Source organism: Neomonachus schauinslandi, chromosome 3, assembly GCF_002201575.2.
Source record: "Neomonachus schauinslandi chromosome 3, ASM220157v2, whole genome shotgun sequence".
Taxonomy (NCBI): Eukaryota; Metazoa; Chordata; class Mammalia; order Carnivora; family Phocidae; genus Neomonachus; species Neomonachus schauinslandi.
The window spans coordinates 2,153,653-2,178,233 of NC_058405.1; the positions used below are offsets into that span (position 1 = coordinate 2,153,653).

Consider the following 24,581-nt stretch of genomic DNA (forward strand, 5'->3'; position numbering starts at 1 on the left):
CGTCCAGGTGCCGTAGGGAAGCGCCCACGGGAAGTGAACACAGAGCAGCCCGACGGCGTCCAGGTGCTGGCCTGGCCGTCTGCGGGGGGATCTTCTGTATGTTTTCCCAACTGCCCTGGGAAATCCCAGGTGGAAGGATAGGAAAGAACAGCTGACTGAGAAAGCAGCAGCGGAGACTGGCCTCGAAAGTCAGCACGACCGACAACAGGGCGGATGCCGGCTTTGTGAGCAAGAAGAGGACGCCACGGAGGACACGTCATTCATTCAGAAAACACAAAGTAGGAGACTGCTTCCACCTCGGCTGGCGGGACAGAGATAGAGAAGATGATCCAGATAATGGAAACAAAGGACATGGAAATCCAGAGAGAAGGGTTTCAAGGATTAATCCAGAAATTCGAATATCTATTTCCAGTGGGATTTCAGAGCTTGTCCCTTGTCCCAGAGAGCTGTGGCCCCCCATGTGGGGAGCCCGGGTATCTGCACTCACCCCTGGGCCGTGACCGTCAATGCGAGGCCGGGGTCGGAGTGCAGCCCTGGTTCCCTCCGGGGGAGCAGCAGGACTTCTGTGAAGGAAAGCCGGCCCTGGGAGCAGTGCACGGCACAGAGCAGTTTCCTCTGAGAGGAGCAATGTCACCTGCGGACCAGCCAGGTGTGGGGTGGGGGGCGAGTCACATCTGCTGGTGAGGTGAGCTTGCTCAGAGACCCAAAATGACTTGCCCACGTGACCCAGTGGGCCCCGTGTAAAGACTGGATTCAAACCCAGGTCTGCCTGACTCCAAGCCTAAACTCTGTCTCTCCTGTAGCTCTAAGACACCTGCTGGCTCTGCAGTGCCACCCCTCCCCCAGCCGCCCAGCCCCCAGCCCAGGTGCGTGAGGTTTGCTTCTTGATGGGGTCACAAGAGCTCTGACTCCGCATGATGGTTTCACTATTGGAAAGAGACAGGAGGCCCTGGGAGCCTCCCCATGGCAAGTGCCCCCCCATTCCTTCCACTCAATAAGTCCTCATTGAGTCGATGCCTACTGTGTGCTGGGCCCAGAGGCTCACACACACCCACAGCTGCACCAGCTGGTGAAATCTCTGCGCAAGAGGCCAGGGAGCAGAGGAGAGCTGTGAGCGGCACCCAACCAGAAGTAAATACTATGAAACAAACATGTTTTCTCTTTAACAGTTTAAAAACTTCACATCAAGAATCCAAAAGCTGAAAACAAAACAAGAAGAATTCATATCAAAATACATAAATGAGAATTTGCTGAATTTGGGGAAGACACTGAAGAAAACAAGTAAAAATGAAACTATTAGGTGCCCAAGAGACAACATATTCAACTGAGTATGTGACAGGGACACTGGGACAGGAACAGAAACAGACAAGAGAATGGGGATAACACAGGAAGGTTGTGAAAGGGCCAAAGGGAAAACCACACACACAGAAGATGCACAGAGCAGGTCCAATATGCAGCTAATCGGAGTTCCAAAAGGAACACCAGGTAACAATGAGAAGTAGCTAATATTTATAAAGTAGAATCCAATAAAACCATAAAGAAGGCAATTCTGTGGAAATACAAGGTGACTTGAATCTGTATATGAAAAGGGCCCACGTGTAGCTAATAAAATTGACCTGAAATGGTCAAAACCAGAACACATCCAATAAAGTGGTTAGAGGTGTTTTTTAAATCCTTTGTTCCTCCAGGTAAACAAAACAAGTGACTCCCAAAGCGAAGAACATGAAACCTGAGTTAGCATCTGATGACCTGAGAGCAAAATGCAAACACGACAGTAGATTCATAGTCATTTTAAAGAACTCAAGGAAAGAACGAAGGAGTCAAAGATTTTCTGCTCTTCAAGTTGTCCTTCAAGACTCAGGTTATGGAAAACGCAACGTTCACGAGCTCATGAAATATTGTGCCTCGATGCTCCTCTGAAGAGTTTACTAAAGACAAACTTCTTCCAAACAAGTGTTGACCAAAGAAAGTACTGACCAAAAGGACTGATAGTGAGCATTGAAAATATTTAATTGTTGATCTAAAACTAACACCAGGGTGGGAACGGGGATAGAAGAATAGTATGTAGATGTTTAATATCTTGCAAAGTAGAAATAAGACAACAGCAAAAAATAAAAATGGGGAAAATAAATATATAAAAACAGCTGCAGAGGTGACAGGAGTCAGCAGAAGTCACTTACAGACGATAAAAATCAGAGTCTATGTGAGGAAAAAGATTACAGGCAGTAAACGTAACCGTTAATACAGACACACGCTTCCTAATGACCAGAAAAAAAAAAAAAAGACAAGATGTAAAAAAAAGAATAGAATATGTTATAATACACACTGTAAATATCACATTTAATAATATAACATGGTTGAGATCAACCATCACACTGAAAACTCAAGATTTTCAAACTGGTTCACAGAGTAGAACCCGACTGATGCTAGATCCCAAAGACCCGTCCAGAACAAAGTGCTTTGTGTTGCTGAACGGGTGAACAGCTGGCAGCAAACACAGCCAATAGGAAAGCGGGAGCACAAATGTTCGGGACAAGAGTCAAGCACAGAAAGAGCATTTAAAGAGACAAAACCACCACTTCTGGTGCCTAAAGCAACGATTCATGATGAAGACATACCTGTTATGAGCGTGTATGTAACAACTCACACAGAAACCATCTTCGTGATGTGGGAACTTCAAAGAGGTCATGGGAAGGGAAAACCCACTAACCCATGGGAGAGAAGAGTTACTTTACAGAGATAACATCTCCTCTCAGTCCAGGAAAGGTCAAAAGGACAAAAAACAGAAAGGAAATGGAATCATCAATAAAGTAGATATGATGATAAATTATTAAACTTTGCCTCTGAAAATCGAGAACATGGTTCTTCTCAAATGCCAGGTTCAGAAATTTACCACTTATTAGTCACAAATAAAATTCTAATAATAAAATACAAACATAAATCTCTAATAGAAATTTTAAAACATTGGAAATTAATACCGAATCAAAATACCAAGAGGTCTTTTCTCTTGGAAATTAAAAAAAAAAAAACCTGTAATAAACAATTGACCAAAAAGTACAAATAAAAATTGCAGAATTACCAAAAATTAGTGTGATAAAAACACTACATATCAGAATCTATGGGATACAATTATAACAGTGGTCAGGGGAAATTTTATAACTTTAAATAATTATACCAACAGAATTAATTAAAAAAAAATTAAGTTCCAGACTCAAAAAGTTGGAAAAATAACTATAAAATAAACAGAGAGAAAGGAGGAGGAATAAAATAATAAGGCTAAAAGCAAATGTGATACAGAACAGAAACTAAATATTTGATGTTTATTAAATACCACTAGATGGAACTACAAATGGAGTATAACAGAAAGTAAATAGAACTATTAAATAAATCAGAATGCTGTTTCTTTTAAAAGAAATGAACAGACAGTTCTATAATTTCCTAACTAGGAAAATAAAGAAGAGAAGTGACAAGAGAGAAATAACCATGAAACAAATGAACATAAAAAACTCAAAAGAACTATTTTGTATGAGTCTCTGCAAATTCATTTTAAAACCTAAATGACATGAACAATTTCCTAGGAAAATACAACTTGCTACACTTGACCCAAACAAAGATAGAAAGCTTGAACAGACCCTACTCCCACAGATAAAATACATGAAGTTATCAAAGAACACCCTCAAAGACAAGACCTGGGTAGTTTCACAGGGAATGTACTTGGCAAATACAAGACGACTCAGCATTATAAAACTGTCCCGGGACACGGAAAGAAGGAAACTTCCAAATTCTTTCCTGAAGCAAGTAGAACACTGACATCAAAAGCAATAAAGATAGCACCAAAAAGAAAGCTATAGACCCACATTTCTTATAAATATCAATGCAAAAAATCCTAAATAAAAGATTAGCACACACAATCCACAACACATTCAAAATTAGTACATCATGTACATGTAGAACTGATTCTGGGAATGTGAGGCTGATCAATGCCAGAAAACCCATTAATATAATTTGCCATCCTAATAAAAGTAAAGATTACATGGTTTTCTCCATAACACAAAAAAATCCTGATAAAAAATACCCAGTAAGAATTCATGTACACTTCTCTAAACACACACATGCACACTTGTATGTGTATCTCTATCCATACCTACACACATGCACACACACGTGTGTGCATACTAAGCATGCATGTAGATATACACACGTGTGTACATAAAGTCAGCCTTTACATCATCATCTGTCTTCAAAGGAAATGGTAGATGTACTTCCCACTAAGGTCAGAAACAAAGCAAGAATAGCCACTATCTGCACCACTATTTAACAATCAATTAGAAATATAATGAATACAATTAGATAAGAAAAAGGAATTCTAGGATTAGAAATTTGTAAAGAAATAGAACTTCATTTGCAGTTGATGAAATTATATGTCATCATAATAAAAGGAACACTGAAGAGGCTCAATACCAAAAATAACAAAAGAATTCAAAAAAATAGAATGTAAACTAAATCTATAAAAATCTACAGTGAGTATGTTGTGTGTGCATGTGTGTATGTGCATGTCTGTGTGCACACCCAGCCAATGAACAAGAGAAGAAAAGAGAGAACTCACTATTACCAAAACAACAAAAAGGATAAAGTACTTAGGAATTAACTTATCAGAAAGATGCAAAACCCATATGGAAATAATTTTAAGCCACCTTTAAAAACACAAAAGCGACTTTAGCAAATGTAAAAACATCCCTTGTTCTTGAATGGGATAACTCGATATTATAAAAATACCAGTCCTCCTAGAGATAGTATATAAATTTAACAAAATCAAAATAAAACCCCCAGTACGTTGTTATTCTGGATTTACACAAATTGACTCTAAAGTTTAAGGGAAAATTAAGCATACAATAACAGCTAGGAAAACTCTAAAAGAAGAGCAAGGAGGGGGATTAGTCCTACCAGGTATTATAACACACCCAAAAGCCTCAATAATTACAACTGTGGTTTTGGTCAACAGACGGGCCAGTGGAAAGGTACGGGCATAGACTCTCACGCACGTGGGGGGACGTAGCACAGGAGAAAAGTGACATCTCAGCTTGCTGGAAAAACATACTCTGTCGTAACAAAGGATGCCAGCATCATTGGGCGGCCATGTACAAGGCAGCAGAAATCAGTCCATACCTCACATCATATGCCAGAATAAAGACCAAATGGATCGATGATCGAAATGGAAAACATAGAGCAAAAAACATGCGTGAGTTCTTTTATAATCTGGACATGAAGGATGAGAAGAAAGCTTTTTAAACCGTAACAATTGGGGCAACTGGGTGGCTCGGTTGGTGAAGCGTCTGCCTTCAGCTCAGGTCATGATCTCAGGGTCCTCAGATTGAGCCCCACATCGTGCTCCCTGCTTGGCAGGGAGTCTTCTTCTCCCTTGGCTTGTACTCTCTTTCACACGCTCTCTCTCTCAAATAAATAAATACAATCTTTAAAAAAATAAATAAACTATAACAATTAATATGCGATAAAAGCACAGATGGATTAATTTGGTTATAAAAACTCTTTAAGTTTCCAAAAAACACTGTAAATCAAGTCAAATAGCGAAAGACAAACTGGTGGAAGTCTGCACATCTCTCATAGATAAAGGGTTAATAATCTCCCTCACCTATAAAATGCTCTCAAAAATAGAAGAAAAGAAAGGTCAAATATCCAAAGGGAAAATGGATAAAATACATAAACAGTCTGCAAAAAAAACAATATACAAAATGCCCTTAATGTATGAAAAGATGTCCAACTTCACTCATAAATACAGATGAAATCCCGGATACACTGGGATACCATACCCCACTCATCACATGGACAGAAATTCAGAAGTGTGAGCACACACCCTGGGGGCCAGCAGGCCCTCGTGCACGTGGCCGGTGGGAACGCTGACCGTAGTCCACCTGTGGTAAAACCGAAGAGAACCGTGCCTGCAGCCTTTCGCCCAGAGATCCCACCTCCAGGAACCAGCCCTAACAAACATCTTCACCAACACACAAGGCTATTCACTGGGATGTTATTTCTAATTGCAATGTCTAATGATGCAAGTGCCCATCGGTAAGCAACCAATTAGATCATCTATAGGACAGCCACCTGATGATTTATGCAGCTACCAACAGGAAAACCTTATCAACTAATACAGGGTGAGTTCCAGGATATATTTTAAGTTAAAAAAAGGAAAATACAAGAGTATATATGGTATACCACCTTTTGTATAAAAAAGAAGGTTCAGGGGCGCCTGGGTAGCTCAGTCGGTGAAGAATCTGCCTTCGGCTCAGGTCATGATCCCAGGGTCCTGGGATCGAGTCCCGCATCGGGCTCGCTGCTCGGCGGGGAATATGCTTCTGCCTCTCCCTCTGCCCCTCCCCCTGCTCGTTCTCTCTCTCTCTCTGTGTCTCTCAAATAAATAAAATCTTCAAAAAAATTAAAAATAAAAATAAATAAAAAAGAAGGTTCCCTAAAAACTGAACTATTGACTACTCGCACTTTGTGCAATGTATTCTCAGGACAAAAATCATTGCAAGGAAGTCCTGAATTTTTCTTAAGTTTGTTTTTGGCAGTGCGTTGGTGTAGCGATTGTGAGATGAGCTTGTGCCCACTGTAGCAGAGAGCCCGGGGCTGACCCACGTGACGCTTCGGGGGACCCAGAGTCTCACCGTAAGAGAGGGAAATACGCGCGTGGACAACCTTGTGCCAGTGGGCCTGAGTGGGGGTATAAGTGAGAATACATCACCTCTAGTTCTGTCTACTCCCCGGGCCAGAAGCGACGCCGCCCCAGGAGCAGCGTGCACCCACCCCCCGGCTCTCTGCCCATAAAGGCCCCTGCTCACGAACAGAAACCAAGGCTTCTGGGGAGATCCGGTCATTCCAGGCCTTAGGCAGAGAAAGAACCAAGTGGGCTTGGCCCGTCTTTTATGTCAGAAGGCAGGGAGGCACTGACAGATGAACGAGGTGTGCCGAAAAGCCTTGTGCGGGCCGGACATGGAAGAGTTTGATCATCAAAAAGAACAAAAATGGTACTAGATTAGAATACGTTGAATTAAAAGCAATAATTGAATCCATAGTGAATTATTTTTTTAAAGGCCAGAGAGAGAAATTCTTCTTCACAAAAGAAAGCCAGTCACTAAATGTGGCAGGTGCGACACAACGGGAGGGCCCCGTTCTGCAGGCACACTTGACCAAGGTTACTGGGGAACGGAGAGTCGTGCGGCCTCGACTAATCACCCCACGGGTTTCCTACCAACTCCCCAGAGGACAAACTATTTGCACTGGAGAAATCTGGTCGTCATCTTTGGCACATGATTAAACCTGAGGAATTCTTAGTCTTCGGCTGCAGTGACGCAGGGACAACCCACGTCCGTCCCCTCTGCAGCAGCTTCACCGAAATGAGCCACCTGGATTGAGTCACAAGGGAAAACTAGACAATCCGTCCTCTGGACATCACATGAGACGCCTCGCCTCGACTCCATGGTGGGGCTCCCTGCTCAGCAGAGAGTCTGCTTCTCCCTCTCCTTCTGCTGTTCCCCTGCTTGTGCTCTCTCTCTCTCTGACAAATAAAATCTTAAAAAAAAAAATTTTTGAGGTTAAGTGGAAAACAACAACGGGTCCCATCGCGTGACCCACCGTGGGCTGTTACAACGCCCAAGCGAGCGGGTCTGTGCGTCCACTGCAGGTGCCTCTCACCATCCCAACCACACGGGAGCAGGGAGATGGCAGAATGTCACCATCAGGAGCCAGTAAAGCTTGCCCTGCAAGCTTAAGGACCAGAAGGAACGTTTTCAAATTACCTGCATGCACACCGAGCTTTAGAGCTCATGCACTCCCATGTTTAGTCTTGTTTTGAGAGTTTCCTGAAATTACACGACTGAAAACATGCACACGCGGAAAAACATGACAACGTTCTTAGTGCTGCTTACATTGCTGGTTTTAGATGGAAGTGTTAATACTGAATGACCTTTTTCTGAAGGGTATTTTAAGGAGACAAAGCAATTTTCCATAATATGGTTGCCATAGCAATTGGCCGTTAAAAAGGCTGGGAGAGAAATGATGCACGTCTGTAATCACCAGCCACTGCAACAACTAATGGTCTGGTAAAGCAACAGTCGGGGATTAATTTGAAGCAGAATAGATAAGCGGGTTTTTAAAAACTCAACAAAGAAGGAGAAGAGGAAGGAGGACTCTGTGGCTGCACAAGCAGGGCTGTGGTGATAGGCACCGACTCTGCTCGGGAGGATGGGGGGCTGCCTGGGAAGGGCTCGTCAGTGCAGAGCCTGTGGGTGACCGGAGGGGCTGGGGGCAGCAGCCTCCTCCCCCGGCCTCCCAGTGCTCCTGGGATGGTCCGCTGAACCCAAGGCTGGGGCAGGGAAGGCACTAGACAACACAGAAAATCGCATTGTGTCAGACAGCAGTAAGGTTCTCAAAGAAGGATGGTGACATGCCAGAGACGTGGGAGCCCACTTGCGGGGGCTTCCCCTGGTCAAACTTGAGAGAATTGAAACACCAAAGTAAATACTGCTAGTAACAGACCACAGCGCATGAAACCACTGGACCGTGAGTCCACACAGACGTGAATGAATGAATAGGAAGTTTAAGGAGGATACTTACCTAATTTCAAAGCACCGACACACAAAATACTAGTTAAGAAGAAAAGTGGAGGGGCGCCTGGGTGGCTCAGTCGTTAAGCGTCTGCCTTCGGCTCAGGTCATGATCCCAGGGTCCTGGGATCGAGCCCCGCATCGGGCTCCCTGCTCTGCGGGAAGCCTGCTTCTCCCTCTCCCACTCCCCCTGCTTGTGTTCCCTCTCTCGCTGTGTCTCTCTCTGTCAAATAAATAAATAAAATCTTTAAAAAAAAAAAAAAAGAAGAAAAGTGGATAAGCCTGGGAGATGTCATCTTAACCAAGCAATGAAAATGGCTCCCACAGCAACGGGCCACTTAACGTGACACCTGATACACGCAATGACTAGACACAGTGCCACTTCCGTGACATCCACACCAAGATGCACAGCCTGAATGTATTCGTGACAACACATCAGACAAACACCAAATAAGGAACATTCTACTGAGCAGCTGCCCTGTGATCTTTTAAAGTGATTTCTCCATGATAGCCCAGGGAAGCCTGAGGAACGTTCCAGGCTGAGGAAGGCGAAAAGGACCTGACAGCTAAGTGGAAGAGGAGCTGAACCAGATCCTTTGGATAAAAAGGGCATTGGTAGGAGAACTGGCAGAATTTGAGTGGGGTCCAAGGATTCAATGGTAAAGTTGATAGTAATTTCCTGACATTGAGAGTTGGATTATGATTATGTAAGAGAATATTTTTATTCATTGGGAATGCATGTTAGAATATATGGGAGAAGGGCATTATGGCAACAATCTATTCTGAAAACTTTTGTACTATAACTTGCAACTTTTCTGTAAGTTTGAGAGTGTTTCAAAAAATAGATTTTAAAAAAGAAGGCAAATGGGGGTGCCTGGGTGGCTCGGTCGGTTAAACATCTGACTCTCAGCTTCAGCTCAGGTCATGATCTCAGGGTCATGAGATCGAGACCCATGCCAGGCTTGGCACTGGGCATGGAGTCTGCTTGAGATTCTTTCTCTCCTTCTGCCCCGCCCCCTCACACTCTCTCTCTAAAATAAATAATATCTTTAAAAAAGTAAAAAGAAGGCAAATTACTAATATCAGAAATGAAAGCTGAGACATCACCACAGATCCCACAGACATTAGAAGGGTAATAAGGGAAAACCATGAACAACTTTATGCCCACGAATCTGATAAATGGATGAAAAGGACCAGTTCCTGGAGAGACACAATTTGCCAGAACTCACACAAGAAGAAACAGACACCAACCTTCCAAAACAGAAGGGACCAGCCCCAGATGGGCTCACTGGTGAATTGAGGAAGAAATTGTGTTAATACCTCCAATCTCTTTCCCAGGACAGCAGCAGAGGGGACAGCCGCTCTCCATCTCCTGTTGGCCTTGGGCAGAGCTTTCAAAGCAAAACCAGGTGTTTGGGTGAGGAAAGCCATGACCAAAGGGTAGAGGGTTTCTCCCTTTCTGGACCTGAGAGCCAGTTTATGCAGAAATGGAAGTCAGCACCTCGCTGCACCCACAAAATAGATCCTTGGCCTTGGGTGGGATCCCAAGCTCCATGCGACCTCAGGAGGAGTCTTGTCAGTTGGAGCTGCAGGACTGGACGCCATGGGCCGCACACGTTTAGTGGTGAAATCCTGGGCCGCAGCCACAGGGGGCAGGTTTCTTGGTGCCACCAGGAAGACCCTGCACCGAGGGAAGCCTGGCACCCAGACCTGTTCTTGACCTTGTCACAACCAGTCACCTCCACTTCACACTTGGCTCCAGGTTCCCACCTCTCCCCTTCGAGCTGACCTCTCACCTGTCCCCTGTCCCCACCTGTGTGGGTGGGGACATCCACACAGATGTGGATCCACACAGGATCCACATCTCTCCTCACCCAGCTTATTTTCCAAGGTCCTCTGACTAGAACTTCCCTCTCTCTAGACACTCTTAACCCTCTTCCCCTCTCCTATTGGCACGCTCAACTGGCTAAACTATAACCCTGCTCAATCCGGCTCTCCATCTTGTCTATACCCACACCCACCAGGGTGAAGGACAAGAGGAAACCTGCAACTGTGCTCACTGTTCTCCCTTTGGATTCATGAACACTGGCCTGGTGGGCGTGGCCCTACGTGCCTCTACATGGCTCCTGACCTTCCACGGCCCGGGCCAGCAGTCGCCCGCACGTCCTGACTCGGTGTGGTGTGTGCTCCCAAAAGCTCCCAGGGGATGCTGGTGCAGCTGTAACCACCACACTTGGTACCCGAGGTCCTAGATGGAGACTCCCAGCGGCCCCTCCGCCCTCAGATCTCCGCGGCACTGTCCTCGCTTTCTGTTGCGGCCATAACAAACTGCCACCCACTCTGCGGCACCACATGGCACAGATGTGTTAGTTCTGCAGGTCAGGGCTCCAATGCAGGCCTCACGGGGCTGCGGGGAGGGTGCTGGGGAGACTCCGCTCCCCTGTATCCAGCTTCCAGCAGCGCCCGCGCCTGGGCCCACGTCCCTCCTCCCCTGCAAGGCCAGCAGCATCGCCTCCTCCACCTTCCCTCCACGGGCACCTCTCCCTCTGACCACCACTGGGAGAGCCTGCCTCTCAGGACCCAGGTGACGCTCCAGGACGGTCTCCCCACCTCGAGGACCCCGAGTGCTTGGCATCTGCGAAGTGACCGACGCATTCACAGGGGGTCAGCGTGTGGACATCCCTGGAGCTGTTCTGCCTCTTGCCCATCCTCTCTCCCCACTGCGGATGGGGCTTTGTCTGGGATCCTAGCAGTTTCCCTGCCACCCCCGCAGACCCGGTGGGCGCTGTGTGGCACCAGGCACGTGCAGGGAAGGACGGATCATGTGCCGCTCTGAGGCAGGCTGAGACTCTCGCTCAGCGGCCAGAGGAAAGGCTGCTCTCCACCTCCGTCCCCACGTCAGCCGCCCACCCGCGCCACCTATGAGGCCACAAACGTCCAAGGCCACGGTTCCGTGGAGCATCCCAGTGACCCTCCCCAGATCCAGGCCTCGGCCAATTTTCTGGAGTCTCTTCCTATTTGCAGAGATGTCCATAGACGTGAAGATGTAAACGTGCTTATTCTACTCCCAGCCGCTGTCCAGAAGGAAGGCCCCCAGAGAGGCTGGCCAGCCCTCACAGCAGAGCGACTCTGGGGGGACTTTATTCTAGGCACCTACATTTAATTTCTAAAATCACTCTGGGAAGGCAAGAGATTGAGGTTCATTTTTAAAATCTATTTGCTTGCCACCTAGACAGAAGCACAAAGAGGGGATCGTCACGGGAGGGAAGGGAGAGCTGTAAGCCAAAGAAAATGCTCTGACTTTATTTTTCTCCTTTGTGAAGCATCAACAGCAGGCTCTGTGTGGATTCGACCCGGGAAGTGCCACGTCCCCGTGGGTGACATATCAACACACACGTACACACGGAACGGGGGACGTGCCGAACTGTACCAGGCACTTAAACACACGGGATCCAAATTAAGACTTATCAGCAAGTTCATTATCTAAAAATAAATCAGCTTTTCTTTGCTTCATCAAAAGATCAGATTATAGTGTATGCTGCCGGACTTTCAGAATACCGCGTTTTTACTCTCAGACAAGGGAGGACAGTGAGGATTATTACATAATCTGTCAGGCCCCATAGGCCGATCGCGGAGGCAGTCTCGTGGCGTGTCCATTGCGACCGCGCAACAGGCTTCGGCGGCGAAGCACAAAACCATTTGGAAATGCGGCGTGGAGGGCAGAAAACACTGCCAACATTTCAGGCAGGACGCTCCTGGCCCCCCGAGGTCAGACGGGCCTCACCCGCCTTCTACATGACCCGGCCGGATCTCTCCCTCCTTCTGGGCATCGACAAGGCCAAGATGAGCACTCCCGGGCTGTGCCCTCACAGGATGAGGCGGGTAAAGAGAACGTGGGTTCTTGTCTCCCCCAGTGCGGGCCGCCAGCTGTGGGGCCCAGGGGCAGATCGCTGCCATGAGGAAGGGGGCCCGGGGGAGTTTAGCCAGTTTCCACAAGACTGCCTTCACTCAGGTGTCAGCCTCAAGTCTGTGGCCCCCAGGCCACCCAAACTTCAGACCAGTTGGCTCCAAGTCGGGGGCCTTCACGACCACCCTTGTGTTCCAGAAGTTGCTAGAACAGCTCACAGAACTCAGCGAAGCACTATGCTTACAATTAAAGTTTTATTATGACAAAAGGGTGCAAATCAGAAGTAGCCAAAGGGAGAGATGCATAGGACGAGGTGGAGGGTCCCACAGGATGCATCACCCTCCCACCACATCCAGGAGGGTCAGCGACCAGGGGCACTCAGCCCAGCCCAGTGTCCCGTGTTTAGCAGGGCTACGTTATATAGACAGGATTGACTGCATTGCTGCCCATGTGGTTGAACTCAATCTCCAGCCCTCTTCCCTCCCAGAGGGTGGGCTAATGTCCCATGGTCAGTGTCTCTGGTGCAGCCGACTCCACCCTGAGTCCTCTTGTTAGCATCAACTGTCTGGGGGCCCGCCCTGAATCACAAACACACGTCTAGCCCTCGAGAAACACCAAGGGACAGAGATCACCTCCCAGGCACCAGCAACAAAGACCAGACCTCTCCTCGGGCTAAGGCCAACTTCTTCATTACACTGGGGGTATTTGTCGGGGTTCTCCAGAGAAACAGAGCCAACAGGAGATCGATTGGTTCTAAAGAATTGGCTCATGCAGTCACGGAGGCCGACAGGTCCCCAGATGTGCCGTCAGCAAGCTGGAGGAGAGGAGAGCCAAGGCTATGTCAGTCTGAAGTCTGGCAGGCTCAAGGCCAGGAGAACCCATCTTTCAGTTTGGATCAAAGGCAGGAAAAAGCCAGTGTCTCAGTTGAAAAGGCAATCAGGCATGAAGAATTCCCTCCTACTCACAGGACGATCAGCCTTATTGTTCTATTCAGGCCTTCGACTGATTGGATGAGGCCCACCAACACTAGGTTGAGCCGTCATGTTAATCTCATCCAGGAACATCTTCCCAGACACACCCAGAATTATGCTCACATAAATATCTGAGCCAGGTTGATACCTAAAATGAACCATCACCAGGACCAAAGACCAGTGTCTACCACTGTCCTGAGGGACAGGCTGGCCTCACCATACTGTGGGGTCAGAGAAGGAGTGAACAGTGTGTGTGATCAAGTACTAACTGTGGTCATTCGTGGTCGTGGGGACACGGGCAACGTATTTCTATCTTCTTTTCTGGATTTTTCACATCTTCTGTAATAGAATTTTGTAAGGAGGAGGTAAGAACGTAAGAAGCCATAGAGTCCCACAAATGGAGTCTATTCTACTCAGTTCGACTGGCTGATGCTCCTTCCCAACCCAGGTGAGGGTTAAACCGGCCACTCCACAAAGGGTAGGAGGGGGCACCGGGCAGGAGGGTGCCCCACAGAGAAGGGGCTGGGCCAACCCAGCACCACGCAGCGAGTCTCACGGCCGCCTGCTGCGCCCATGACTGCCCTGGGACTGTGAGCAAGGGGGTGGGCTGCCCTCGGGTCCCCCAGCCCCTTTCCTGCCTCCAGAGCTGCACCATCCAACACGCAGCCCCTGGCCACATTAGGCCTTGAAAACGGGGCCCGTCTGGGCTGAGACACTCTCAAAGTGTAAAACACACAGAGATTCATCAAAGGACACGGGAAGCATCGTGTTCCTCGTGTTTCTATCCTGACTGTGGAAGATAGAAGGATAACATTTCGGATACATTGGGTTAAACAGAACGTACTACTTCATTTCATCTATTTTACTTTTCAGAACAACGCAAAATGGCCCATGTGGCTCAGGCCCCTTCTGTTCACGGTGTGCAGATTTGCTCCAGCCCACGGAAGCCATAACACGCTCTTCCTCGGGGCACCGATCCTTCCCTTCCGGTCCCTCCATGACTCTGAGGCTGACAGGAACTGATGAACTTCGACCCACTGGCAGCTCTGACAAGGAAGCCCCGAGAGCAGGAAACCAGGGCAGCTGCCCTGGAGACCCCTGGAGCCGGGCCCTGCCCACTTGCCTGCCGGGCTTGACCTGCTGCCCTGACCGTCAGTGTTGAGCGGTCACCCCTTTAAGCAGAGTATGTCTGTTCCACTGGATTGTTTATATGTACACACATATACACACACACGTACATGCGTACATATATGTGCACGTGCACTGTATACATGCACATGTGTGCGTACTTAGACGTGTGTGTACATGCATGCACGCACATCCATGTGCGTGCATACATACAAATACATGTGCACACGCACGCACCCACAGTGAACGAGCGTGTGTACACATGCACACGCACACAGGCACATGCACGCGTGCACACCCACAATAAACACGCGTGCATACACATGCACGCGCACAGGCACACACATGCATGTACCTGTGCACATGTGTGTGTGCATGTATATGTACACAAGTGAACACCCATATATCTGCATGCATGCACACCGATGTATGTACACACACGCACACCCACATATGTATGTATTAAGCCTGCAACGTATGGATGCCTGAGCCACAGCTGCTCCGGAGAACACAAGTTTTCAAGGTGGAAGGCAGAGATTCTCCAAGACCAAGGGGCTCCCTGGGCTGCATCCCCCCCAGTTGATGCTTGCCCGTCACTCTGGAACCTAGGTGTGTTCCGCCCTGGAAGAGGGGCCGTGAGGAAGCAGCAGCAGGTGGCCTGGGCCTCCCAGAGGCAGATGCCGGGCCTCTCCTCGCACAGCTCACTGCTGGGCAGGTCCCCAGCGCCCCGTGAGTCGGAGCGATGGGCCCACCCCATGCAGGTGCAGCCTGTGTTCTGAGAAGGGGCGCGGTGGCTTCGCAGGGCCCCAGCAGCGGTCACAAGCGGCGCAGCTGGCCGCCGAGAGCTCCCAGTTAGCGTCCTCGCTCCCCCGGGGCTGGGTCTGCCCGAAGATGGAAAGGCCGCAGTGACTACGACAGGAAGCACTGAAAATACCTTTACTGTTTTCTCATTGTGCTCTTTGCATCACACACTTCACGGCGGCTCACCGGCTGGGCCCTTCCAGGCGGGCGTCTCTGCCGATCTTCACTTCGGCTTCGTCGTGCCCTCAGTCCTCAGTCTCTTCCTCTTCCATTATTGTCAAGGAAGCTGGATTGAAGATCAAACAAAGAGCGGGTTTTCTGCATGAATGTTCAGCAGTCCCAAGGACATGTCATCAGGTCTGCAAACACATGTACGTGGCCATGATCTAGTCAAAGACAAGTCTGGTCAACAGTCTGTCTGTCCTGGCTCCCTGTCACCAAAGGAGAAGTGTCTCCACTTCTCGTGGCCTCGCTCTGCAGAAGCCCCCGAGAAGGGGGTGCACGTCCTGCCCTGCGGGAAAGTACCATGGCTCAGACAGCTCGGCAGGGGCAGCCGTCCAGACCCTACAAGATGTCTGGGTAGGCCTTTTCTCTGCCCGGTTGCTCCGGTGAAACCGAGTCTTCGCGACTAATGGGGAACAAGAGGCCCAGAGAGCAAGCGTCCACACAGCCTGAGGTAGAGCTGAGGGTTTAGGGTGCTTCCATCTCTAACCTGGCCAGGTGCTCACCCATGAAGAGCAACAAGCAACTGCCAAAGCCCTCCCCTCCGGAGACGGTTAATAAATACACAAAAGCAGAGGTGCCGGATCCTGAGGGGCTGCTCCCACCCCTTGGGCCACGCGTTCCCGCACCCCCGCCAGGAAGCACCCAATCCGGTCTGCGGGTGCTGACTCGCCCAGCCCCGCGGCCGCCCGCACGCCTCCCTGCCCTGCCCGCCACGGGGCGGGCCTGTCCCGGACGGGGTTTCTGCGGGAGCCAAGCTGTGCCCTGTGCCTGGACGACCTGCCGTCTTACCGTCCTCCTCCCTGATGATCTCATTCTTGCCCAAGGGCTCCATACTCGCGGGCTGGGAGGCCGCCTGCTCGCCTGATGGGGCTGCCTCCGCTGTCTCGCTGGACTTGGGAAACAGAGGTATGCCTGTGGGCGCTTCCTTTTCTCTCCTGTTCTCTTGAACGACTCTGATGGCAACAGAGAAGTTGAAGGCGGACAACTCAATGGGTTGTCCAGTCCTTCACCGGGACGTCTCCCTAAAACAGGGGCACACATGCTTTGCCTTAGCCATGCCCACTTCAGCTTCTGATGCGTGCACCACACACATGGTCGTGCGTGGCGTCCAGATGCCCAAGGGCGAGAACAGACAGGGACAAGGTGAGTGTGCAGGCAGGTCACTCAAGATATCACCTGGAACCGCTCAGAGCAGGGGAGGGGTTTTCTTTGCTTCTGGACAAAGTGACGTGCTAGTCTCCGTGGCTCCTGTGTCGTAAGGGGGTTTGAGGTGGGGTCACTTGGCCCCGGGTGGCAATGATGAATCCAGGCTCTGACCGTGGGCAGCCTCCAGCTGCCGTGGCCTTGTGTCCTCATCACCGAAATGAGAGGGGAGATTCGTGTCTGGAGCACGTCTACACCGTGGCTCACAGCCCAGAGCGCCCTGCAGACACACCAGGCGGGGAGCCCCGGGCCCCGCTCGTGGGCGGACGGGGGCGAGCAGGACGCGGACCATGTCGGAGCTCCTTAACTGCTGGGGGTGTCATCAGGAGCTCTGGGGGAGCCGCTGGGCCCCTCTGGCCGCGACAGCCCCACCCGCTCCTCGCCACCCTGCGTCCCACACCTTCTGCAGGTGCGTTCAGTGGAGGAGCGACTGACCTGTAAATGATAGTGATGATGAAGGCCCCGGCGATGATCACGATCAAGGCAGAGAACACCTGCACATAGACTGGAAAACAGTTTCCGTTACGGAAGTCAGGCCTCCCGCCTGAGGCAGGTGGCGCCCTGCCCCTGCTGCCCGTGGCCTCTCCTCCACCACCGCCCCCCCACCGGGCCACTGCTGAGGGCTCCAAGGCCCCACAGACACGTGAGGCTCCACGTGGGCCACGCAGAGGACAGCTGAGGGCTGCCCGTGGGGACAATGCAGGCGGTGCCCTCGTCTCTTCTCCAGAAAAGCCCCTTTGCCACCCATGAACGGGGCCCCCCACCCCAGCTCCCCAGAAACGGTTCCTCAACATTAGGGTGAGCTGTCCCAAGGCTGAAGAGAAGGAGAATGCCTCTTGGCTGATAGCCACATTCCACTGGCTGAGCGTCTCTGTATTAAGGAGGGCCTTCCACTGTCCCCCTGTCTTCTCTAGACTCGACCCAACAGAAGAACCTGGGCCTCCAGGGTGACTCTTGGGCAGCGGCCCCTATTCCCGTGCTTCCAGCTGTGGGAACGTTCTGGGCCCCTTCCCCCCCCCCCCCCCCGGGGAAGCCTTCCCGTGGGGGCCCTCCATTGCAGGCGCCTCTCCCATTGGGACTGACATTTGGGGTCCATGGCTCCGGGGCTCAGGGCTCAGGCAGAGCGAGGGGCTGTGTCCCGGGGTCCTGGTGCCCAGGCAGCCCCCATGAGCACGTTCAGTGGAGGCCCTGCGACCAACACGCTCTCGGTTGGGTTGAGGTCGGGACGGGACGGGACGCAGGCAGAGCTCCCGACACGGCGCCTGGCACGCAGTTCGTGCTGTGTCCCTATCATATTATTACCATCATGCCTCGTCTCGCACTGCTTTTCACTCTTTCAAAGGGCAGAGACTGGCTTCTTTGCACACCCCTACCTCAAGCAACAGGGTTTGCTCCAGTTCTCTTACCTCCTCCTCTAAACCGTTTTCACCTGTCCTTAACCAGGAGTAACACCATTAGATGCCACGTCCCTGGAGGTTCATTCACGTGCGGAGGCTGACGTAACAAAGTGCCACCAGCGGGTGGCTTCAGACGACAGGGAGATGCGGTCTCACAGCTGTGCAGGCCGAGGTCCACGGTGGCATCCCCAGAAGGCTCCGGGGGCTCCTTCCTGCCTCTCCAGCTCCTGCAGGCCCCGGCGCTCTTGGTGTCCTCGGCTTGGAGACCCCTCACCTGGCTCTCCGTCATCACGTGGCAGCTTCCCTTGGGACACCGTCTCCATGGGGCGCTCTCCCCTGTGCGTGCTCTGGGCATCTCTAGGTCTCCTCTTATAAGGGGCCCGTGGAAGTCCAGTGTGACCTCATCTTAACTAATCACATCTGTAAAGACCGTGTTTCTAACTAAGGTCACATTCACAGGTACCAGAGGTTTGGCCTTCAAGGCATCAATGGCGGCGGGGGCGGGGTGGGGGGATAAAATTCAACCCACAAGAGAAGGTAAGCAGTAGCTGCAGAGAAAGCTGCCTCACAGGCATGGAAGAGCGATTCCAATGGGAACTGCATTCCCTGGACTAACCCAGAGCGTCTCTGAGAATGGACGGGGCCTCCAGGATCCTTAACATGGGGGCTGAAGTCAGAGAACTGAAGGGGGTTGAAGCCAAACCGCTCAGTGATAGCAGCCCAAATGCTTACTTGTCCCCTACTGATCCGAGCTCAGTAAGTGATGGTCAGCCATACATGCGATGGGCACTCCACGGTCAAGGGTCCATCAGGGAGAGGCTGGAGGGGGCGGTGGGACCTGGCCTGTGGGGTGGCCAGCACGCCACAGCAGTGAACCAAGCAGCAAGCTGCTTGTTGAAGGCTCTGTTCTAATCAGCTGCTTTCTTTCTTTCAGTGATGCGTTTCCCGTGGAAATGTGTTCACCTCAGTTCATCTTTCCATCTCCCGGGCTGTAATAACCAGCCCGCAGGATGGCCTGCAGGGATGCTTGCCTCCTGGTATTCGCACCCCGGTGCAGACGCTTCTACATTGCATAGGGCTGACCTCTGAACCAAGGGCACTGGGCAGGGTGTAACTGCCGGGGCTAGGTCAGAGTCGTTGTGTCTTCTACCCGACTTTCTTGGGCCACCCGCTCTGGGAAGAGGCGATCACCATGTCGTAAGGACAGGCAAGCAGGTCTCACGGCACGAAAAGGGCTTCCTGTTAACCCTTAGTACCACTCGCTAGCAAAGCAAGCTGTCTCAGAGCAGGCCCTCCAGCCCCGGTCCGGCCCTCAGATGACTGCTACCTCGTGAGTCGCCAAGCCCACACCACCCAGCCAAGCCTCTAAGCTGTCGCTTTAGGCCACTAAGTTCTGCGTAGTTCGTTAAACAGCATAAGTAACTAATACGAGGGTGTGGCAAAGGGCATGGCACAGAGAAAGTGCACTTAAATGACGCTGAATGAACTGAATGGAAATGATCAAACCAGGAGCTTTTAAGGGACAAGAAGAGAGCCCTCAAATTCTCGAATTCCAGGACATGTATGTTCCTTAGTGTGATTTTGTGTCCTGGTTCATGGAGTAAATTTAGAATTTATGTGGGTGAAGCCGTGAAAGAGACACACGGACAACGTTGGAATATCCGATTGTCAGTATATCTTCCAAATCTTTACACATGTAAGTATTTTCAGTCTTTGGTGTCAAGTTCTTGGAGGCAGAGACTGAGTCTCTGTGATCCTCTCTGCGCAGGATCTGGCCAGCACATGATTTGCTATCAACAATATATATGGTTTATCATAAACCATGTATTATGATTGGTCACTGAAAAATAGCAACAACTGAAGAAAGCATTATTATCTTTAAGGAATCTCTTGGTAATTTCGCCCCCAGATACAGTTAAAAGTTTTGAAATCATCTCAGCTAGTCCCATGAAGAAACAGAAGTCAAACACTTAGAAGAAGTGACATGTTAAATAATGTGCCCTAAATCAAGACTGAAGAATGAAGGCAAGTCATTCTCTTTGAATTCCCAATTCTTTCTCAAAGATCTAATGCTAATTCCCCAAGTTCATATTCTTAATAATACAGATTATGCCATAACACAATGTGCACTTCAAACCAGCCAATTTAAGAAGTTGGTGAAAGGTTTTCATAACATGGAATTATGTGCACAAAGAACTCATAATACCCTGTCACTGAATACTACAACTTACACAGCACAAAGGTTCACTTGCCGTCTTGAATGAGAAAGATGTCAAGGAAATGAAAAATAATTTGAGGGCACAGTGAGAACCCAAATGTAGGGCTCACTGCCCAGACTCTTCCCACAGATGGCCCAACCTCTCAAGCTTGAAAGAAGTCAGAAGTTAAAATAAAGCCTAGCCCACACAACTCATTTATTAAAACTGAAAGGATGGGAAGAGGATTAACATTTGCCTCCATGCAAAAATGACGTAACTACTTGTACAACAGTGAACCCCCTGCCCGGACAAAAAACTCCTGAGAGTCTGTGTTCTTTTCTGGGTTCCTTACAGACACTAATAAGTAAGGTGCTATAAAGAATAAGACTCATCTTTCAAATGAGTTACAGACATGAGGTAATAATATTAATGCACGTTATGTTTGGATTACATACTAACATGTGCAAAATGGCTAACTCTCTCCTAAAAGTCTCATGAGAAGACATTCAGGGGAGGGACAGATGGGAAAAGCAGTGGCAGCAGCTTGAGTCTGTGTGTCCTCGCTAGCCACGATCTGCCTTCCAGGTTCCATCTCACCACCTTATGCTGTTGGGGCCGTTTCACTGGGACATGAGGAAACCAGAGTGACAGCCAAAGACTATGACCACATGTGAGACCTGACTTAGTAACTGAATGTCTTCTGCATCTTCATATGTGGAAGACTGAAAGAACAAATTCAAATGCCCTTTGGATGTGAATGTTTCCTGCTTTTAGAAGCCCCAAATGGTAAACAAAAAACTAAGATACATAAGTGCTTAGGACACGGGAGCCAAGAAGCAAAGCTCCACAATGTGCTCGTCTGTTGCCCTCCAACAGTGAGATGTGTGTCAAACCACCGATGCCACAAAATGACAAAAAGATGACAAGTGCAAAAAGCAGCAAATTATGGCCAAACCACCACCCAGTGCCATGCCCTCAACTCAGGAATAGCTGTCACGTACCCCGGAGCACAAGCTGCTGGATGATAGGCCATTCCACACTGGAAGACCCGGGCTCTAGAGGATCTTTCAGGTAAGATTCTGGCTACAGGTTGTAGGTTTCACAATGAGCGAAGGAGAGGACAATAAACAAATTTAAAGACAAAGTGCTGTGTCTCATTGCAGCTTTTACTACCCAACTGTCTGCAACTAGACCTGAGGTTCATTAAAGTCTGGAATTTTCAGTGTGACATCAGAAAAAAAAAGGGTAGAAAAGGAGCCCCCTCCCCAATCCCTCCTCCATAAAACCAATGAGAACACCGGCAACACTTATCAGAATAAACTTTTTCAGAACTCTGAAAATTAACCAATCAAAAGTTTGCAGATGAACAGATAAGTGTCAGTAAGAACAGTGAAATGTGGACATTTTAACTGGCCCTATTCCTGCTTCTGCTCACCTCCAATTCCATGGTAGTCTTCAACCAACAGCCCACAATCATGGTGACCACTAGCAGCCTGGCATCTCTGAGGGCGGCAGAGCAGGGCTGGAGCTTCTTCAAAGCCCAGCCCCAAAGAACGGTCATTATTTGATCCATCCGGTGTTTCGCTAGAAGATCTCACTTGCAAGGTTGTCTTTATTTGACCTGACTTGGAGCTAATTTAGTGTGAACAGCTTCTTCTCAGGCATTTGTTGAAAACAATCAGAGGCAATTGTTGAAAATCATGATGGCTAAAGTGGCTGATAGCAGTTGGGGGTAGATAATAGGTCAACCAAAAAGTTTAAAAGGAAAATCTGGGGAACTACCTGTCTGTAGGGAGGTCTGAAAAGCTGTGACATATTCCTTGGGATCCAGAAGGCAATGGGCATGCCCAAGGCTGTGCACATACCTAGGAAATAGCTGAGAAGGCCCTAAACTCTCACTTCTGGCTTACCTTGAGTCTGCGTAAGCATGAAGTAAAGAGTAAGGCACAGTTGGAAACTATCTGGCTGACTGTTGAAGGTGTACCTCAACACACACAGAAAGCCCCTACACAAAGATTGAGACTTTTTGTTTCCAAGAATCTAAGCAGATTTTCCAGTCATTAGTTGACCAGTAAGCTAACCAAGCCGAGTCTTCAATGGTCACAAACCACAAACAATACAGACTTGACAGAGTTAGTTCAGAAAGGTCATTAAACGATGCTAACAACAACTTTGGTGAGGCAGGTGAACATGATTTTCAGAGTTGCCACGTATTTTTAAATGTCTAGTTTTCAATAAAAAAAATATTAGATATGCAAAGAAACAAGAAAGTACGAACACACACACACACACACACACACACACAAGCCAGAAACTGTCCCTGAGGATGACCAGATGTTGGCTCACTAGGCAAAGATTTTACATTAGCTACTTTAAATACGGTCAAAAAACTAAAGGAAACCATGTCGGAAGAGGTAAAGTAGGAGAATGATATCTCACCAAATAGAGAGTACCAATTACAGACACAGAAATTATTTTTTTAAAGAACAAAACAGAAATTCTGGAGCTGAGAGTGTAACAGAAATGAAAATATCACTAGAGGAGTTCAATAGATTTGAGCAGGCAAAAGGAAGAATCTGCAAACTTGAAGATAAATCAGTTGAGACTATCTGAGCAACAGAAAATAGAATCAAGAAAAGTTAACAGAGCCTCAGAGACCTGTGAGATGCCATGGAGTGGACCAATATGCACAACGGGAGTCCGAGGAGAAGTGGAGAGAAAGGAGAAGAATAGCTGAAGAAATGACAAATCTTCCTAAATTTGATGATTAGGATAAACTTAAAGAGATCCACCCCTAGATACATAATAAACAGTCAAAAGACAGAGAATCTTGAAAACAGAAGAGAAGCAACATGATATATATAAAGAAACCTAAAGATTAACAGCAGATTCCCCATCAGAAACCTTGGAGGCCAGAAGGCAAGATGATGAAATATTCAAAGTGTTGACAGAAAAAGACTGCTAATCAGGAATTTTATACACTGCGACTCTATCCTCCAAAAATGGACAAATTAAGACATTCCCAAACAGAAAATGAGAGAATTCATCACTAGCAGACCTGCCTTACAAGAAATACTAAAAGGGAGTCCTTCAGGATGAAAGGGTAGGATACTAGACAGTAACTCAAATCCATATGAGTAATAAAGAGCATCACTAAGGTATCCAAAAGATGCCCAAAAAGAATTTGATAAAATCCAACATCCCTTCATAATAAAAACACTCAGGAAACTAGGAAGAGAAGGGAACTTACTCAACCTGACCTTTGGTAAAACCCATAGCTACCATCATACTTATGGATGAAACACTGAAAACATCCCCCTAAGATCAGGAACCAGATCAGGATGTCCATTCTCACTGGTTCTATTCCTCATGTACTAGAGTTTCCAGCCAGGGCAATTAAGCAAGAAAATGAAATCAAACCAACTATATTGGAAAAAAGAAGTAAAAAAAATCTCTATTTGCTGATGATACACTCTTGTATCTAGAAAATCCTAAGTAATCAACTATAAATGAGTAGAACTAATACACAAGTCCAAGAAGGTGGCAGGATACAAGATCACAATACAAAAATCAGTTGCATTTCTATATTCCAGCAACCTTTCAATTCTCTTGTGTCTATACCTAGGATTCTATATACAATCTGAAAATCAAATTAAGGACATATATCCATTTACAATAACATCAGAGAATAAAATACTTAGGAATAAATTTAACAAAAGAAAGGCGAGATTGGTACATGGAAAACTACAAAATATTGCAGAGAGAAATTAAAGATGACCTAAATAAATGGAAAGACATCCCTTGTTCATGGGTCGGAATACTTAACATTATTAAAATGGCAATATCCCACCCCCAAGTTATCTATAGATTCAACACAATCCCTATCAACATCTCAGAGGGCATTTTTTTCCCCAGAAATTGACAAGCTGGTCCTAAATTAATATGGAAATGCAAAGAACCCATAGTAACCAAAACAATCTTGAAAAAGAACAAAATTGGAGAAGTCATGCTTTTCAATTTCAACATTTATCTTAAAGCTATAGTAATCAAAGTAGTGTGGTACTGGCTTAGTGGAATAAAACTGAGAGCCCAGAAATAAACCCTCACATTTATGGGCAATTGATTTTAGA

The 24,581-nt window shown here is 48.2% G+C and overlaps 1 protein-coding gene across 1 annotated transcript in view; it reads right to left on the reverse strand.

Annotated features, from left to right (window-relative positions):
- The window catches only part of TEX29 (testis expressed 29), a 38,223-nt gene that overhangs the window by 5,160 nt on the left and 8,482 nt on the right, over nucleotides 1-24,581 (reverse strand). Inside the window, exons 3-4 of the mRNA XM_021696007.1 lie at nucleotides 17,292-17,361; nucleotides 16,443-16,606 (exon numbers count right to left, since the gene is read on the reverse strand). Coding sequence (XP_021551682.1) covers nucleotides 16,443-16,606; nucleotides 17,292-17,361 — 234 coding nt within the window. The remainder of the gene's footprint in view (nucleotides 1-16,442; nucleotides 16,607-17,291; nucleotides 17,362-24,581) is intronic.